The following is a 19655-nucleotide window of genomic DNA, read 5'->3' on the forward strand; positions in this document are numbered from 1 at the left end:
TTCGAAAGATATTTTTTAGTATTCTTAATCCTGAGTTTCTAAAGAGGGAAAGTGCTTTGCCAATGTTGCTATAGGTTACCTTTTAGCATCCGTAGGTCTGACGTGGCATCAGAACCCAAGCAATCAATCTTATGATCTCATCGTGTAATTTAGGCCAAACAGTTGTTGTGCATCATTGTATGTTCTTTTGTTGATCTGGGTTAGTGGTATTAGTTATGCGTCCTTGCATCATGTATTTGTTCACTTAAATTATATTGCAAATGAAATACCATGAATTATGTTTCCGTAGCTAGATGCTTCATATTCATGAGCCTTGCAGCAATTATTTAATAATTAAGATATAAATACATAAATACAGGAGCCATTCCTAATGTTGCTGTCATCCCTATTGCAGAACAAGTGGCTGTCATCTATGCAAGAAATGCAAATGTGAGACTCAGAACGCATTGTGATTCTGTTCACGTCTTTTTTGCCTCTTCTTTAGGACTCAAGACCTTTCAAGGCTTAATTTGCAACTTTGTACAGTATACTTAAGTTATAGATTTTTTTGAGAAAAAAGGATGAGGAGTATATCATCAACTTATAGATAGTTGATTGTTTTAATTCTTTTTTGTAGATCTTGTGTCCAAATATGATGCATTTATTCATTCAAAGCAGCATCTAAATAGGTTCATACGCTACCTTATTTTTTTAGAGGAGTTTTTTTTTCCCTGAGAGAATAACTGTATGCGACTGCAAGTCATATAAATTGTCTTGGTAATGTTTCATGCAAATTGCTGGATGGTTTCAGTTAATTTCTGGTTGCATATTTCATGCTCATTTCTCCAGAACAGTTTTGAGTTAGGTGCTAAAATGAAATCGATTTACATCTAAAGGGCACAGCCAGATAACAGTGTATCAAGTGTAAATGTAACAGTTCAATTACATCCATGATATTAAAAATATCGAAGAATTTTGAGTAAAGGCAAGTTTTAGAAACTCTCCTGTTCGAGGTCCAGTGAAACTTATTAAAATGTAAACTAACAGCCAAATTTAGCTACGATGCAAATATGAGTTTATCTGCACAGAATATTTGTGCAAGTCCCCATAGCATCTCTCTCAAGTAGTTTCTTTTTTTCCTCGCGAACGTACCCAATTTTATCTGTTATGTTCATCCTAGAGTCCATGTAAATTTGGCAAAATTGCAAAAGATAACATAATTGAAAGTTATTGAAATAATGTAATTTTTTTGTGTGTGGAGAAAAGAGGTACAAAGTCTAGTTGGTGGGTGCATATGACCTCAAGTGATGTCTAATTTGGCATAACATTCACACTTTTGAAGTATCTGGATCTGGTTGAAAGCGATTCAAATATTCGCATTGTAATGTTTTATTATCTTATGCCAGGCATCCTCTTTATATAAAAGATCTTCATCTGCAACTTTAATACAAGAGATGAAAGTAAAAATTACTAGATCACAATCATATTTCCCCATCCCAAAGTTCTTCAACACTTCTGTATGGGCTGTCTGTTTCATTCACCGCAAACTCCCCTCGCAGCAACCTTGCCTGTATTAATCATATAAAACCTGTTCTCAGAAATGTACAATGTAAGTGATGAGCATTCTTCAAAGTATATTACCTGTTGTATTTCTGCAAACTTTGCATACAGATCAAGAGGAATGGACCAATCAAAAATATCGAGATTCTCCTTTATTCGACCTTCATTAGTGCTCTTTGGCAAGATGCTGTGACCACTCTGAATTCCCCAACGTAGAGCAACTTGAGCTGGTGATTTGTTAAGCTTCTCCGCAATTTCTAACAGTACGGGCTCCTTGAGAATTTCACCTTTAATCCATGAACCCGGTGATCCTAATGGCGAATATGCCTGTATATTTACACAACAAACAGGAAGAAAAAAGAGTTTTCATTTGGTTTCTTGTTGCTATTTGACATGAAAATAAACATTTCAGTCTGTAATGATAGTTCGAAAATGGGTAAATTTCACAAAACCCGCTGAACTTTGGGGGGTGTGCATATGACCTCCTTGTAAACGTTATAAATTAGCAAAACCCCTTGGTTTTAGCCGCTAAACTACTTGATTTGTTTTTGACAGTTTGCTCTTACATACTTAATATATTTTCTCTAATTTATAAAGTATTAGAGGGTTTCGTGAGGATTTGGTGAAATTTACCCTTTGGAAAATTTTGCATTACCGAGAGATGGATACCAGTCGACTTGCAGAAGTTATGTAGCCCAGGCTGCTGCCATACTGGATGACATTCAACCTGATTAACAGCCGGAGCAACTTTTGCAAATTTTAACAAATCTTGAAGTTTTTTGGTAGAAAAATTGCTGACTCCAATAGCCCGAGCTTGCCCTGATGCAAATAATCCCTCCATCGCATTCCATGTCTCGGATAAGCACAATGGCAGCATTGATCCTGGCTCGAACCTGTTTGACCCGGGCTTTGTTCTAATTGGCCAATGGATCTATATGTTGTTTTTTAAGTTTAATTTCTCAAAACGTATCATTGTATAAAAGTAATTTAATTGTTTAAAGAATGTTAGCATACAAGATAGAGGTCTATGTAGTCAAGTTGGAGATCTTGCAGAGTTTTGGTTAATGCTTTGGCGACATCCTCAGGTGCATGATCGCTGCACCTGTTTACAGAATAAAATAGCAAGATAAAATAAATCATTATTCTTTACCTAATCTTGATATTTGAAATTAACATGTCAAAGGGAAACTACATTTACAATTTGGTTTCATGGCCTAATATTTCTTCATATGCTGTACCCTTTCTTAGTATAAGATTCATTAGTTCTGTCACTTCTCATGATGTAAATAATACTAGCACCTAGCAAAAGAAGTGTAATATAAAGAATTTATAGCATCTCTTAAACTAATTTCATTAAAGTTTTTTGAACAAACGGATGCACTCAATCTGATTTTGTATTTGTTTAATTTACCAGAGCTTAGAGGTGATCCAAAGTTCGCTGCGCTTAACCACTTCAGTACAAATCAAATGCTTTAGTGCAGAGCCAACCTGCAGAAGAACAACAACCATTTGAAAAAAAAGAGACTGAAAAGCTCCACATTTTATACATAGATTGAAAAACAACCATTAATGATTAAAATATAGTTAATGTTTAATGCTTGGTACAATAACCAGGGCTTGAAAATTTATTGCTCGAGAGGTAAAGTATTTGAAAGAGGGGTTCATTCCCCCTTACTTCTTTTTCATTGCCATAAACTCTGGCACAATCAATATGTCTATATCCAGCCTGCAAAGGAGAAAAGAAGATTTTTCAGCCTGTAAATAAATAATCACCATTCGAGTATTTCGAGTATTTTATAGAAAGAAATGCTTTTCGCCATGAATAATATTCAAATTGCTGAGAAACCGATTAACACTATATTATGAGGAATTTAAGGAACGTGCTCTAATTCATTAACCTCTAACAACCGTCTTCATTTTGGTATGACAACATCGCCTTTCGCTGAACTAGAAGATCGACTCGGAGCAAGTTGACATCTTGATTCAAAAAGCGATACTAGTTTTTTCGTCTTCTAATTTTTTTCACTTGGCTCCTTCTATTGTTCTTTTCCTCTAATCAATAAATCCCCTGGACACCTTACCCATGTTACTAAAAAATAATAAAAAAATCCACTAATGTCTGCCAATTTTAACTTTTCCATAACATTAGATTCCTCCACAATGTGAACAAATTTAAGATGTTTGCAGTCTTCTTTTACTTGTTACCTCATGTTCCTCACACCATGTGATCTCAAATTAACCAAATAGAACGTGTCAATAGACTAATGCAGATAAATCCATGGATCTTTCAAAAACAATAAATAATTGATTAAAAAAATTAATTAAAACCTGAACAGAAATCGAGAAAAAAATATGGAAAAAAAAAATCAGACCTTGACAGCAGCAATGACAGCATCACCAACCAATCCAGGCTCAGCCTTCCAAGTCCCCAATCCAACTGATGGAATTTTTGCACCGGTGTTGAGTTCAAAATACACAGGCCCACGCTCGGGCTCTCCTCTTATATTCATCCTTCCTCTTCTTCTGCTATAAAAAAAAAAAAGAGGAAAAAAGAAAGAAAAAGAAAAAGATTAAAAATGGCACAAAATCTAACTTATTTCACTTTGTGGGAAAATAGCCAACAAAAGCATGCAGTTGGTTTGAAACTACCAAGAAAATGAGGAGGGTCAATCCCATTTCTCTCGGGTGCATTTTTATCCATGCAATAGTTTGAACCTGCCCTTGAATTTCTCCTCTTTATTTTCTTCTTCTTTTTATTTTGGGGTGTTCGAGTGAAAGACTTGAGCTTGTAATTTTGTATTCATTCGGAGTTCTATAATTTACAGTTTGTACAGTCAGATACATGTACAAGGAATTTACAAGCGTCTCCAGCTAAAGAAAATAAATGTCCTTTTGTCACCTTCCAAAAGAAATAAAGTTTCTTTCTTTGTAAATTTAAAAGCAAAACAGTCAACAAAGAAAGAAAGGAAATACTCTTCTGAAAAAAGATTGGCATCAGCAAGTATGAATGGTAAAATACAATACTCCAATGATAGAAAACAGGGTAAACTACACTAAAACCCCATGAACTTTCAGCATTTTGCATTAAGCACCCAAGAACTTTCAGAAATCACACAGTAAACACCTAATAAAACACACTAAATCCCCAATAACTTTGTAGAAAAACCCAAAGTTAACAAATTTATTTTTTTATTCCGGGCTTATAGAGAGTAATTATCCCCAAAAGTTAGTATTGTTACATCTAATGTGACGCATGTAATTACCCCCAAAAGTTAGTGTTGTTACATCTAATGTGATACATGTAACCCACATAACTTAGAGAGACCAAAATACCCCTCAAATTATTATTTTAAAAAAGGAATCTCTTATTTTATGACCTTTTTATATTTTCAACTCTAAAATAAAAATCTCTCATCTTTTGTCATTTATTTCCTCTTTCTTGCGCCCAGGTTGAGGTTTTGAACCCTAACTTTTTTCCGTTTTTAGCACTGTCCTTCTAAATGTTTTTTTATTTTATTTTCATTTTTTTTGTAATTTATGGGGGTTCTATGCAAAATGCGGAAACTTATTGCGGGTTTCCTCAGGAATAATAATGACAATAATTATAAGTATTTAAAGATCATTTGGGAAATTGAGAGCAGCATCAATACCGTATTTTTGACCAAATATCATAGAAAGAAAGAGATAAGGAAACAAGCCCTTCCTTTAGTGATCAAACACTTCAACAGGATCCGCTGAACTTTGCAAAGAGAAATATCATAAATTTGTCACCCTGATGACATAAATTAATCATTCCACAGATCACAATATTTGATCACATATATCAGGTAACACACTTCAATGACCTAAGTGACCGCATGTTTGCCACGAGGTTCCTACTCAAGATACAGCAGAATCTCAAATGACAGAAGAAGGGGAAAAAGAGAACTCTTAAACTCTATCCGACGCAAAGCCATATCTCGATCAGCTTCTTCTCGGTCTCTCTACGCCAGATTCCAATGTTAAAGACCCAATTATCCTGTCAACATAAAAGCGTTGGTCAGCGATGTCATCATGCCAATAACGAAATCATCAACATTATGATTCTATAGGCATCAAGTGCATTTAATCACATCATAACATCAGCAATCCCTCAGGATTTGATGTCAGAAACAAATGAAATGCTGACAATTAAAAGTTGCATCGGATGAATTTAGGAACTTGACAATTGGGTAACAGACCATTGGATTCGCAAGCAAGCTTTGCCAACATAACTTTTCCCTTTTTCCTGCCTTCCAGAAAAATTATGATATCAACACTTGGACCAAGGTTTGTCGCACTTTGTAACCCACCATTGTTGAGATCATATTAAGAGAAAAAAATCTGTTGCATTAATCTTAATAATTTTTTTTTATTTAGTCAAGTCCAGCATTTTCTAATTTTGAAAACCCATCAGTTCAAGACTTGTTATTCTAGGCTGCAGATGCAGTATTGCAAATGATCTAAACAGATAATAGGACTAGACTAGAGGCAAATTCTTTCTTTCTTTTTTTCCCTCTTTTTTTTTCAATTCACACGACTTCATTGACCATTTATTACTTATATGAGAGAAAACACATCCAGTTTCATGGTGACAAAAGTTTTCATATCAAATCACTGGGATAGTCTTTGCCGTATGGTAACTCAATGAGAACAATAAAATGCAAAAAATTCCTTGTTTAGTAATAACCAATCAATGTTAAAAAGTATTGCATTCTAAGCAATCTATAAAAGTCTACACGCTTCTACACACTCCAAAGCTAGAGCAGTATTCAACAGCTTGTTTCGGACATATATTCATAACGAGCATGCAGCCATCATTATAAGAAATCTGTTTACTATGTGCTCTTTACAGTTGAAAGCTTCTTCTCAAAATTGGCATTTCTAGTCGCAGAAGCACTGAAAAATAATAAATCAAAATAAATTTAGGAATTTCAACCCTACCTCGCCACTGAAAAATGAAGAATGACTAGATTTCTCCATCCCAAAGCTCCTCCGCACTTTTGTAAACACTTTCAGGATGAATAGCAAAGTTTCCTCTAAGGAGCCTCACCTGTATTCGTCACAGAGAATGTATCAGACTTTCTAAGAGTAAATTCAATGGTTTTGCTGTATTAACTGTTTCCGCAACTCATAGTCAAGAATCCCACGTCCAAATGTCACAAGAAGATAAACAACCAAATAAATCTTGAAGGTACTAAGAAGTTTGGACCATTTTGCAAAACCCCCCACAAAATTTGGAAATGTCACTTAACCCACAAACCATTTTCAATTAGCCCCCAAAATGTAGGGTGCTATGTGACTTATGTCAAAATAGATTCAGAAAAATGCAAAATTTTGGGGGTTATCTCAAAATGGGCTAAATTCTAGTGAGGTTTGTGAATTTTAACCAGATCTTGAATTTCGACTATATTGTGCAGCTTAACAGAATAAAACCATTCTTGCCTGTTCAATTTCAGAAAACTTTGCTAACAAATCATCTGGAATACTCCAATCAAAAAGATCAAGATTCTCCTTAATCCTTGCTTCACTGGTGCTCTTAGGCAGTACGCTATGACCCATTTGAAGGCCCCATCTTAAAGCAACCTGTGCAGGAGACTTCCCCAACTTCTCTGCAATCATACTGACAACTGAGTTTGTAAGGACATTCCCCTTCATCCATGTGGTTCCAGGTGAACCAAGTGGGGAATATGCCTGCAAAGGGGAAAAAAAGGAAAAATGAGAAAATGTTCCTAGATTAAGGTTTGGTTTTTTTCCCGCCAATATTGGCCCCTTACATCTTTCATATTTTGAAATTAGTCCATCAAATCATTGAAATTGCTATTAGGTTCCCCAATTCTTCAGATATTTTGAAATTAGTCCCTTAAATCATTGAAACTACTATTAGGTCCTCCAATTCTCATAAGTTGTTTCAAATTAGTGCCTACTTCTGCTCTTGAATGGAGGGAGTAATTAAAAATAACTTAAAATTGGCGGGCCTAATAGAAGTGTTAATGATCTAAGGCTCTAATTTCAAAATAACTTAAGAAATGGGGACCTCGTAGCAATTTCAATGATTTGAGGGACTAATTCAAAATGCGACATATCTAAATGGACTAATATTGAGAAAAAACCAAAATTTTAGACGGAGCCAACTTGGCAACTTACAGTGAGGTGAACACCCTTTGCATTGCATACTGCTTGGAGTTTACTCTGCTGCCAACCGGGATGACACTCCACTTGGTTGACAGCTGGAGGAACCCGTGCAATAGCAAGCAAATCTTCCAACTTCTTTGAAGAAAAATTGCTGATCCCAATTGCACGAGCTTTTCCTGAATCATGCAATTTCTCCATTGCTCCCCATGTACCGGGCAAATTTAGTGGGAGAATATTTTCAGGCTTGAGACCAGCACCCTTTTTAATAGGAACTGGCCAATGAATCTTCAAGAAACATGCGACAGGAAAGGTTATACATTATATAACTATCCTGTGGAACAAAAGAGTTACCTACACTTCAATTAAATAAAAAGAAAAAAGTTCAGAGGCTACACTATATATTGTGTGCATCATGATAGCGATGCTTGAATCATGAATGTAGTATAGACCACAATATTTCATCATATGGATGCTATTACACAAAAAATTAGACTTTTAAGCTAACGTGGAAAAAGCTGGAGCACTAAGCATTCAGCATGAAGTAACACTATTACAGAAATGCTTCAACATTGTAAGGTTAACTCAGCATTCAGCACGAAGTTGTGTTATACAGATGCATATCCATAAAGAATATAACTTAAGAGAACCTTTTAAATTAAAAGGAAGTCAAGCGGGGAGGGTAAACTAGAGAGCCCATGTATGCAACTATAGAAATACTAGAAAGAGTCTGTGCAATTAAAAACTGTGGTGCAATATGCCCTCAAATCATAAATAGTAAGCTCCCTCATAAAAGCCGAAATGTCGAGTTGGCGGAAATGTAGGAAGCCCAATCTTACATGCCAATTGCTCATAGAGTTATATTTGCAGAATCTGACTTGCTGGTAAGGAAACAGGGAGGAAACCCAATAGGATGGTGCTTCTAACCATGAAACACAGTATCACAAAAATAGGTGCGCTGGAAATAAAACATCAGATTGTAGGCTGTCTAAAAATCACAATAGATAGTTGATCCCCCATCAAACACCGATGATGGAAGTTACAATCTGACGACTTCCAGAAGGCTACAATTTGAGGACTTTCACGTAGAAGGTTACAATCTGACGACCTTCACGACAACTGATGAAAACTCTAATTCAACAGCCTTCACAATCAACATCGGGAGTTACAATCTGACGACTCTCATATCCTATAACAGGCAAGGATCAATAAGCAATAGCCTTTGCAATGTTATAATGGACGAGGTTATAAGTCAACAACCTCTCTCAAATGCAGAAATTAACTTCTGCGTTTCTTAAATTCAAAACGCACACAACTTGGGCGTTCCTCAGCAGACATAGAACTCTGTAACGCAGAGTTAAATCACAAAACGCACACATAACGTGCGTTCTTATACAGACTCAACCGTGTCCCAAACTCTAGACGAAGAGTTGAATTAAAACAGCACAAAATGTGCGTTTTCAGCCTAAAACAGGCTCAGCTCTGCGTTTTCAAAATCAAAACGCAGAGTTAATCTCTAAAACAGCACGAACTGTGCGTTTTCAGCCTTTAAACAGGCCTAACTCTGCGTTTTCAGCATAAAACGCAGAGTTCGTCTCTAAAACAGCACGACTTGTGCGTTTTTAGCCTTTAAACAGGCTCAACTCTGCGTTTTCAGCCTAAAACGCAGAGTTCATCTCTAAAACAGCACAGACTGTGCGTTCTCCAGCAGACATCTAACTCTGTGACGCAGAGTTAAAGCACAAACGCACACATAACGTGCGTTCTTCAACAAACTCAACTATGCGTCCCAAACTCTTGATGCAGAGTTGAATTTCAACGCACAAGCGACCTGTGCGTCTCCAATTCCAGAACGCATGCGGCCTGTGCGTTTCAAACCTTTGACAAAGGTTTAACTCTGCGTCTCAGGCCTTAGACGCAGAGTTAAGGCACAGAACGCTGTTTTTAGCGTTTGACTCGTTCAAGCACGATTTGAACGGTTCCAGAACTGTTTTCTCCCCACGATTTGAGGAGATCACTACCCTATCATGGAGAGATTCATGGGGGGAGTTACACCCCATTAAACCCTCATTAAGGAGAGATTTAAGGGGACGGTTACACCCCTAAATCTCATATAAATAAGGGGAAACTCAACTGAGTACGGGGCTTTTTTGGTTGACTTTTTTGGGGATCCTTGATCGGGCATCTTTGAGCTTTCTGCAGCAAAAGAGAGCTTTAACGATCGACCACAGGAGTATTCCCTTGGCTTATAACCGACTTTCGGTTCAAATCAATTCTTTTTCAAGAGTTCAAACTCGTTCAGAGTTATCAACTCGATCAGAGTTCAAAACTTGCTCTGCAATTTCTTCTAAAACTCGTCCAGAGTTATCAACTCGATCAGAGTTCAAAACTTGCTCTGCAAGTTCTTCTAAAACTCGTTCAGAGTTATCAACTCGTTAAGAGTTATTTTCAAAACTTGCCACGCAAGTTCTCCACAGCGTCAAATCGTGAGGAGAAGACAATGTTCCAGTGAATCAAGACGTTCGGATCGTCAACGAGAAGCAAACTCGACGCGAGCATTCGAGGAAGACATCTCATCTCCACCGTGAAGAACCCAGAATTAAACAAAGGGGAGAATCAAATTCATTCTCCTCTCTTTTGTAATCGGAATCCAAATTATAATTGATTTTGAGAGGAATACAAGTCAAAATTTTCTTTCATTGTCTTTTTACTGCAAAAATCCAAATTATAATTGATTTTGAGAGGAATACAAGTCAAAATTTTCTTTCATTGTCTTTTTACTGCAAAATTTCCTACAAACAAAAGATGACGACTCTGCTGGGGACTAGCTTCTCTGACGAAGAAGTGGTGGTGCAATCCGACGTTCATCTCACTGGAACGACCGTTGAAACTCTGATTATCGAGTTTGATCAAGCCAAGTACAAGGAGGCCATCTCCTCCGGGTCCCTTAGCCCCAAGGCTATGCGCAAGATCCACAAAGTTTCCGAGGAGACTAAAGCTCCAGTTGTGACCAACTCATCTAAAGGCTATCTCCCATGGGGGTTGTACTGTTCATACAGTCCACTCTCTAAAGGAGAAGACTCGACTTCGGCACAACGCCAAAAAAGCCGATCCTCCAATCAACGCGAACTCCGCGTTTGTGAGCCTCAACATGAGCTCTGCATATGCCAAGCTAAACGCAACCCTCAGGTGTGCGTTTTCCAGATGGAACGCAGCCTTCAGAGGCGTGTTCCAACTTCCAACATTTAAACGCAGAACTGCGTTGATTTGGCAGAACGCAACTCTCAGGAGTGCGTTTCAGAACCCAAACGCAACTCTCAGGAGTGCGTTCTATCATTTAAACGCAGACATCAAATCTGCGTTGATCTGGCTAAACGCAACTCTCAAGAGTACGTCCCAGAACCAAAACACAACTCTCAGGAGTGCGTTTCACAAACTGAACGCAACTCTCAGGAGTGCGCTTCACAAACTGAACACGACTCTCAGGAGTGCGTTTTACAAACTGAACGCAACTCTCAGGAGTGCGTTTCAGAATTCGAACGCAGATCGCAGGACTGCGTTTCACTAGCAAAACGCAAACTTTGGTCTTGCGTTAATCAAGCTAAACACGACCCTCGTGTTCTTTCTTTGGAACACGATGTGATTCGTCGTGTTCAAAATAATCAACATGGATTTAAAATTCATGTTTTCCAAGAATCAGTTTCATCCTTTAACGGACATGGGTTCCATCTTTACCCTCACGCTCCGTGAGAGGTTCATCCCAAGTCTCTGACTTGCGGGAATTGCTGTCGATGTTCAACCCACCGACGAATGTCGTTTTGCTCAATAATCGACGACATCCTCACAGGAAGAAGACTTTAGAGGATGAATACCTTGGAGTCACTTCTAACATGGTTGGTAGAGGGAGATCATCAACCCTTATTTCTGACAAGTCAGAGACAGATCGTTCTCCAAACGTCAGAGAAATCACTAACGAGTTTGAAGAAGTCTACCAACGTACTCGGACGCGAACAGGAGCCATTCCCCCTGTCAACTATCGGAGTTTAGCCAGAGGAACTAATTCCGATGACGAACACTCAGCCATTGCGGAGTCTCAATCATCAAGCTCTTTCGTTGGGCATGAGAGATTCGCCCATATGGCAGAACATTCTGAAGATCTTTCAAAGAGGATTGATGAGCAGGAGGCCATGCTCAAATCACAGCAGGAGGCCATCAATGAACTCATGGCCATGTTGACTCAAATCGTCGCAGACAAGGCCAAATCTCAGGAGACAGATTCGCCGCTTAGGAAAGAATCTTCCCGGAGAGGAAAAGCATCTTCATCCCGACCTCACACAAGCAAAGGGAAGGAAAAAGTGGTTGTTGATGCGGCTTCTGACCAAGAAGCCCACAGCCTGGAATCTTCCTCTGATGAAGGAAGAGAGACTGAGAATGAGCAGAATCTTCAGTCTGCCAAAATGAAAGAATTGGAAGCCCGCCTCAAAGCCATTGCTAATAGAAGCGAGCTCCAAGATGAGGGAGTTATCAGACCCTATCCTGCCGAATGGGATGTAGCCCCTTATCCTCCAAAGTTCGAGGTCCCGACGCTACAAACTTTTGACGGCACCGGATCACCGAACCAACATATTTATCATTTCAAGTCACAGACTGGAAATGTAATATCAAACGATGCCATACTGACTCGATTGTTCATTGGCACCCTTAAGGGAATTGCCTTTGAATGGTTCAGGAAACTGCCTGCGGGTTGTATCCAAAAGTGGGCGGATCTAAAGAGACTCTTCCTGTCAAGATTCTTTGAAGAGGATACAGAAGTCTCTATTCATACCCTTCTCGCTACTAAGCAGAAGAAGAGGGAGTCTATCAAAGCCTTCGTCAAAAGATTCCGAACCATGGCTCTCCGGTGTTCGTCAGGTATGACACAGTCTCCTTTAGTAGAGACTTGTCGACACAACTTGCAAACCAACCTCCTAGCCCGAATAGGAGTTGCAGAATGTCGTTCCTGGAGACAACTAATCTCTCAAGACGAGCAGGCTCAAAAAATCATTGTCAGGATCAAAGCTGAAGAACAAAGTAGGCAGGATCAGCCCGAGCAATCGGACCAAGCCTAATCTTCTCCTGAGCAACCGGACCAGGCTCACTCTTCCCAGTCAGAAGGGAAAGATACTACGGCCACTGAAGTCAATCCTCTTCAGTAGGATGGCGGGTCCAACAACTATCACGTTAACAGTTAACTCTGATAGTCAAACTCATCAGATAATGGTCTACCTGGTGATGTGACTCTATTCCGACTTCATGGATAGTGCCCCACTAGGTGATGTGTCTTGTCTACCTCTTTTTCCCCTGCTAAGTCTTAATCAAGACTGGGGGTTGATTACTTGGAATCCACTGGATTAAGAGTAACGAATCTTTCACATCGTCGAGTTAACATTACACTTCTGACGGTCATAATCACCACAGAGTATGCATTCAGTTTGCATCACTCCCAATTTGTCACGTTAACACTACATCTCTGACAAAATCAACTTATCGACTCTCGTCAATAGAGCGATAAGTCTTCAAAGTTGCTCCGATCGCAACACCAATCTTGTCACGTTAACAATACACCTCTGACAAAACCCACTTGTCAATCCTCGTCAATAGGATGATAAGTCCCTAAAGTTGCTCCAATCGCAACACAAATTCTTGTCACGTTAACAATACACCTCTGACAAAACCCACTTGTCAATCCTCGTCAATAGGATGATAAGTCCCCAAAGTTGCTCCAATCGCAACACAAATCCTGTCACGTTAACACTACACCTCTGACAAAATCAACTTATCGACTCTCTCCAATAGAGCGATAAGTCCTTAAAATTGCTTCCATAGCAATATCTTTCTTGTCACGTTAACACTACACCTCTGACAAAATCCACTTATCGACTCTCTTCAATGGAGCGATAGGTCCACAAACTCGCCAAGTTAACACCACACCTCTGACGACCAAAATCCACTTATCGACTCTCTTCAATGGAGCGATAGGTCCACAAACTAGTCAAGTTAACACCACACCTCTGACGACCAAAATCCACTTATCGACTCTCTTCAATAGAGCGATAGGTCCATAAAATACTGTTAGGTTAACATAACACCTCTAACAGTCAATCCCCCCTAATGAACTTGTTAATCCCTTTTTCCAACAAGAATAGCAAGTTTTCATTATAAAATCCCCAGCGGATTAAAGATTTTCTAGAATTATCCTAGTGATAATAAAGAAAATTTTTAAATTTCACTTTAGGTGAGAATTCATGCCAAGTTAATACTATACCTCTGGCACTTCCAACTCTCTTCCGGTGTTTCAAGCCACACAGGAAGAAACGACACCAAAAATCCATGCCTTCACGCATGGGGGACTTTATCTTGATTCCTAATTAGAGATGAGTCCACGCCTAACACGCGTTGCCGGTTAATCTTTCGCCGTGAAAAAGACACCAGGATTTATGCCTGGGGGAATTTATCTCGGTCCCTAATTTGAGATAAGTCTGCATCTAACACATGCTGCTGGGTGGTTCGTTCCCACGAAAATGACCAAGCATACGTATTTAATATCGTAGCAGGTCGTTATTAATAACGCCAAAATCAATGCCTTATACGTATGGGGAATTCTATCCTGAATCCTAAGTAAGGATAAGTCAATATCTAGCACATGTTGCCGGGTAGCCTATTCCCGTAATAATAGCAAAGCCTACGTATTCAATATCGTAGCAGGTCGTTATTAATAACGTCAAAATCCATGCCTTACACGCATGGGAAATTTTATCCTGAATCCTAAGTAGGGATAAGTCAATGTCTAACACACGTTGCCGGTTAGTCTTTTACCGTGAAAAGGACATCAAAATCCATGCCTCACACGCATGGGGGACTTTATCTCGATCCCTAATTAGAGATAAGTCTACGCCTAACACGCGTTGCCGGTTAGTCTTTTCCCGTCAAAATGACAAAGTCTATGTATTCAAAATCATAGCATTAAGACTAAGAGAGTTCATTCTCTTAGCACAACATTACATGTGGAACGGACTTAGACAATCCACATGCTAGCCCGACTCAAACGGTAGTCGATAAAGGCTTATCAAATCCGTTGATGGCTGAGGATTTGCCAAAAATCCTATGCACGTTTGCAGGTCCATCAGCTTAATGGATGTGAGCCGAGACTTAAAACAGATGCGCCAAAGACAAGCCTCAAAGACTTAGTCAAAAATACACGGAAGCCACTTCCATGTCTTAAGTCAGAACGCCGAGGTCACACCCGCATTCCAAATTCAACATGCAAAGGTAAAACCTGCATCTCAAGTTCAAAATGCACCCCCCACCTTCCAGAAGCAGGATTATGGCGCATACCTTCACACAGGTCCTGCGTGAAAAATCCCTTCAACCAAGCTGCCTTCGAAGCGAGTGCAGAGAACAGCTCTTTTGTGACAAGGAATCAACAACTTCAAGATCAGAGTTGAGATCCAAAGTATTCCGAAAATTCGTCCCAGTCAACCGCGAACTTTCGAAAACTTTGGAGGGGGTTCTGTAGGCTGTCTAAAAATCACAATAGATAGTTGATCCCCCATCAAACACCGATGATGAAAGTTACAATCTGACGACTTCCAGAAGGCTACAATTTGAGGAGTTTCACGTAGAAGGTTACAATCTGACGACCTTCACGATAACTGATGAAAGCTCTAATTCAACAGCCTTCACAATCAACATCGGGAGTTACAATCTGACGACTCTCATATCCTATAACAGGCAAGGATCAATAAGCAATAGCCTTTGCAATGTTATAATGGACGAGGTTATAAGTCAATAACCTCTCTCAAATGCAGAAATTAACTTCTGCGTTTCTCAAATTCAAAACGCACACAACTTGGACGTTCCTCAGCAGACATAGAACTCTGTAACGCAGAGTTAAATCACAAAACGCACACATAACGTGCGTTCTTATACAGACTCAACCGTGTCCCAAACTCTGGACGCAGAGTTGAATTAAAACGACACAAAATGTGCGTTTTCAGCCTAAAACAGACTCAATTCTGCGTTTTCAACATCAAAACGCAGAGTTAATCTCTAAAACAGCACGAACTGTGCGTTTTCAGCCTTTAAACAGGCCTAACTCTGCGTTTTTAGCCTAAAACGCAGAGTTCGTCTCTAAAACAGCACGACTTGTGCGTTTTTAGCCTTTAAACAGACTCAACTCTGCGTTTTCAGCCTAAAACGCAGAGTTCATCTCTAAAACAGCACGGACTGTGCGTTCTCCAGCAGACATCTAACTCTGTGACGCAAAGTTAAAGCACAAACGCACACATAACGTGCGTTCTTCAACAAACTCAACCATGCGTGCACCTATACCTAACAAAATTAAGTGAATACCCAAAATTGTAGTCATTTTATTTCTATCTTTCCATCCCAAACTCTTGATGCAGAGTTGAATTTCAACGCACAAGCGACCTGTGCGTCTCCAATTCCAGAACGCATGCGGCCTGTGCGCTTCAAACCTTTGACAAAGGTTTAACTCTGCGTCTCAGGCCTTAGACGCAGAGTTAAGGCACAGAACGCTGTTTTTAGCGTTTGACTCGTTCAAGCTCGATTTGAACGGTTCCAGAACTGTTTTCTCCCCACGATTTGAGGGGATCACTACCCTATCATTGAGAGATTCATGGGGGGAGTTACACCCCATTAAACCCTCATTAAGGAGAGATTTAAGGGGGCGGTTACACCCCTAAATCCCATATAAATAAGGGGAAACTCAACTGAGTACGGGGATTTTTTGGCTGACTTTTTTGGGGATCCTTGATCGGGCGTCTTTGAGCTTTCTGCAGCAAAAGAGAGCTTTAACGATCGACCACAGGAGCATTCCCTTGGCTTATAACCGACTTTCGGTTCAAATCAACTCTTTTTCAAGAGTTCAAACTCGTTCAGAGTTATCAACTCGATCAGAGTTCAAAACTTGCTCTGCAATTTCTTCTAAAACTCGTCCAGAGTTATCAACTCGATCAGAATTCAAAACTTGCTCTGCAAGTTCTTCTAAAACTCGTTCAGAGTTATCAACTCGTTAAGAGTTATATTCAAAACTTGCCACGCAAGTTCTCCACAGCGTCAAATCGTGAGGAGAAGACAACGTTTCAGTGAATCAAGACGTTCGGATCGTCAACGAGAAGCAAACTCGACGCGAGCATTCGAGGGAGGCATCTCATCGCCACCGTGAAGAACCCAGAATTAAACAAAGGGGAGAATCAAATTCATTCTCCTCTTTTGTAATCGGAATCCAAATTGTAATTGATTTTGATAGGAATACAAGTCAAATTTTTCTTTCATTGTCTTTTTACTGCAAAATTTCCTACAAACACAGATACATAAAATACAGTATCATTAAAATACGTTTAAGCTACGTGACTTGAATGTGAGCCATGCATCTTGAATGTGAGTTTTAAAGGTATTTTTGGACTTTAAGTAAAAATTTTAACTGGGAGGTGGTTGATTGGAACAAAAATCCACTTCAAAGGTGGTTTACATATAAATTGAAAGTAAAATGTGCTTCTGTATAATGACCCTATTTTTAAGATGGGTTTTGGGAGGGGGGGGCAGCCCTTAAAAATAACGAACTTATTGATAACAAGAAAAAACCTTACTAGATGCTCAATTTATGGAAGGTCAAAGAATTTAGGGATTGTGAGCACTGAAATACTGAATAAAAAAGCAGATCCAAAATGAGTAATAAATTATAGTCCCTTAGCTGAATATATAAACTTTATACTTTTGACAGTATAAAAAAAATAATAGATCATGCAAATAGGAACATTACGAGGTAAAGATCCACATAGTCGGTCTGCAACTCATTCAGAGTATTTTCCAGTGCCAATGGTACATCTTCTGGAGCATGATCAGCACACCTGCAATATTGTTTGTATTCTGTACATAAATGCTTGCAGTCTATTAAGAATAAGTTGGATAACAATCGGATGTTCTTATAAATTGTATTTTCGAGTGTATCACTTGTATAAAAACTCAAACAAAAAATCCATCGGATGTTATTATAAATTGTATTTCCGAGTGTATCATTTGTATAAAAACTTAAACAAAAAATGTAAATCCAAACCATAGCTTGGAGGTGATGAACAAATCCTCGCGCTTCACAATGCCCTCTTCATACAGCTTCCGTAGAGCTGAGCCTACCTAAAATTCAACACAAAGTTCAGTGTCCTAAAAAGCTCGATAATAAAATTTTGCATGATCTTCTCCACTTTTACACTTATTACAGCCACCACTAGATATTAAAAAAATATAACATGAAACAGAGTAAGGATTTACCTCAGTCTGATTGTTGTATGCTGCAGCACAATCAATATGTCTGTATCCAGCCTACACCAACATCAACGCAAGTTAACCAAATAAGACATTGCACCACTATCATGAACTATTGAGGGTTTTTCAAAAGAATGTCATAAACTATATCTTTCTTTAAAAAATATATATCTGGCTGGTGGCTAGGCAGGAGCTTCATAAAACATTGAACATATCACGCTTCAATGTCATAAACATATCACGTTAGTGTACATTGAAGCGTGATATGTTCAATGTTTTATGAAGCTCCTGCCTAGCCCGTCTAGGCTCCCACTAGGTCTAGCCGGTACTTAGGCCACCTAGGTCTTGAGAGTGTCTGGGGAGCAGAGACCGCTTATGCAGATTGCACAACTAAGTCTTGATCGTGATTTCCTTTGTTGTTGATTCGTCCTCTGACCTCCTCCGAACTCATCTGGTCTCCACCAACTACGAACACCTCCTCCAACCTTAAGCAAAACCCCCTTCTCCGCCACTTAATTAATAAAAAAGAAAAAAAAGAAAAGAAACCCTCATAGGCTTTGATTGCAATTAAAAAATAAAAAAAGAAAACACGTTAGCCTCGCTTAGACTTCTGCGTAGATGCGTTGGCTCTGGGTGCCGGCTCTGACGCCTAGGCCGCCTAGCGATTTCTATAACATTGGATACCTTCATAACATTTTCAGTGTGTTTGGGAGATGACTTAGGGAAGGGAAGGAAGGAGAAAATGTTCCCCTTCCTTCCCTTCCTCTTCATTACACCTTAATTTGAGGCGTAAGATTTTGGCTCAAGTTTTCCCCCGTTCCCCTTCTCTACCCTCCTAAATGGAACTCCCAAACAAAGTTAAAATTAGATTTCTCTTACTTTACGTAACTACTCTCTCAATTCTCATCCTCTTACTCTTTTTTTTAACTACTCTTTTTTTTAACTACTAGGGTTACTTTACGTAACTACTAGTTTATGCCATTTTTGTGCGGAAATTCTACAATGTCATGATGTGAAACAAACAGAGAAAAATACAGAGCAATAAAAAATCATCATATACACAAGCGAGACAACCATCGCTCGAACATCAAGATCCCAAAGATCAAAATTGTGGGCCAAAAAATCGAGAAAAAAACCCGTAAAAATTCCAAAGATCGAACCTTGACGGCGGCAATTACAGCGTCTCCGACGACCCCGGAATTTGCTTGCCACGTCCCCAGACCAACCGCCGGGATCTTAGCGCCGGTGTTCAGTTCAAAAAACATCGCCATTGTCTTCGTATCGAGAGAGAGAGAGAGAAACTGCCGATTTGACGAAGAGGGAACCGAATCCAATAAATAATGGAGCAGGGAGAATCTGAGGCCGGTCATTGGGCTTCTATTTTAATGGGCTCTCAGTCCAAGTGGACGTTTTTGTCCCCTTCAGCGTGGAATCGTTGGTTTGGGCTATTTGATGGGCCTGCCAAGATGCCTTCCGTATTAAATTTATGAGGTGGATGCTCAAAGATTGGGTGTCAAATCTACTTAAACTGCTAAGCTGACATTGACACGAGTTGGGAATTTGTTTGCTCAAATCTACTTAAATCCCATTTCGGTAATAACAACCAATATTCACCTACAGCTGACAATGGGAGGACACCTTGT

At 39.2% G+C, this 19655-nt stretch overlaps 2 protein-coding genes and 1 pseudogene across 2 annotated transcripts; 1 reads left to right on the forward strand and 2 right to left on the reverse strand.

The window, feature by feature from the left end:
- The window catches only part of LOC109843501, a 5170-nt pseudogene extending 4400 nt beyond the window's left edge, over positions 1-770 (forward strand).
- On the reverse strand, positions 1257-4255 carry LOC109843500 (aldo-keto reductase family 4 member C9-like). Its single transcript, XM_020412438.1, has 8 exons — positions 4189-4255; positions 3912-4065; positions 3215-3265; positions 2951-3027; positions 2554-2641; positions 2195-2470; positions 1621-1866; positions 1257-1547 (listed from the first exon to the last, which is right to left on the reverse strand). The coding sequence occupies exons 2-8, from the start codon at positions 4047-4049 to the stop codon at positions 1461-1463; spliced, it is 963 nt and encodes a 320-aa protein (XP_020268027.1). The 5' UTR covers positions 4050-4065; positions 4189-4255; the 3' UTR covers positions 1257-1460.
- Positions 5275-19330, reverse strand: LOC109842773 (aldo-keto reductase family 4 member C9-like). Its single transcript, XM_020411654.1, has 8 exons — positions 19173-19330; positions 18019-18069; positions 17807-17883; positions 17513-17600; positions 7705-7977; positions 7003-7251; positions 6502-6610; positions 5275-5557 (listed from the first exon to the last, which is right to left on the reverse strand). The coding sequence occupies exons 1-7, from the start codon at positions 19281-19283 to the stop codon at positions 6527-6529; spliced, it is 933 nt and encodes a 310-aa protein (XP_020267243.1). The 5' UTR covers positions 19284-19330; the 3' UTR covers positions 5275-5557; positions 6502-6526.

This window comes from Asparagus officinalis, chromosome 5 (assembly GCF_001876935.1).
Source record: "Asparagus officinalis chromosome 5, Aspof.V1, whole genome shotgun sequence".
Lineage (NCBI taxonomy): Eukaryota > Viridiplantae > Streptophyta > Magnoliopsida > Asparagales > Asparagaceae > Asparagus > Asparagus officinalis.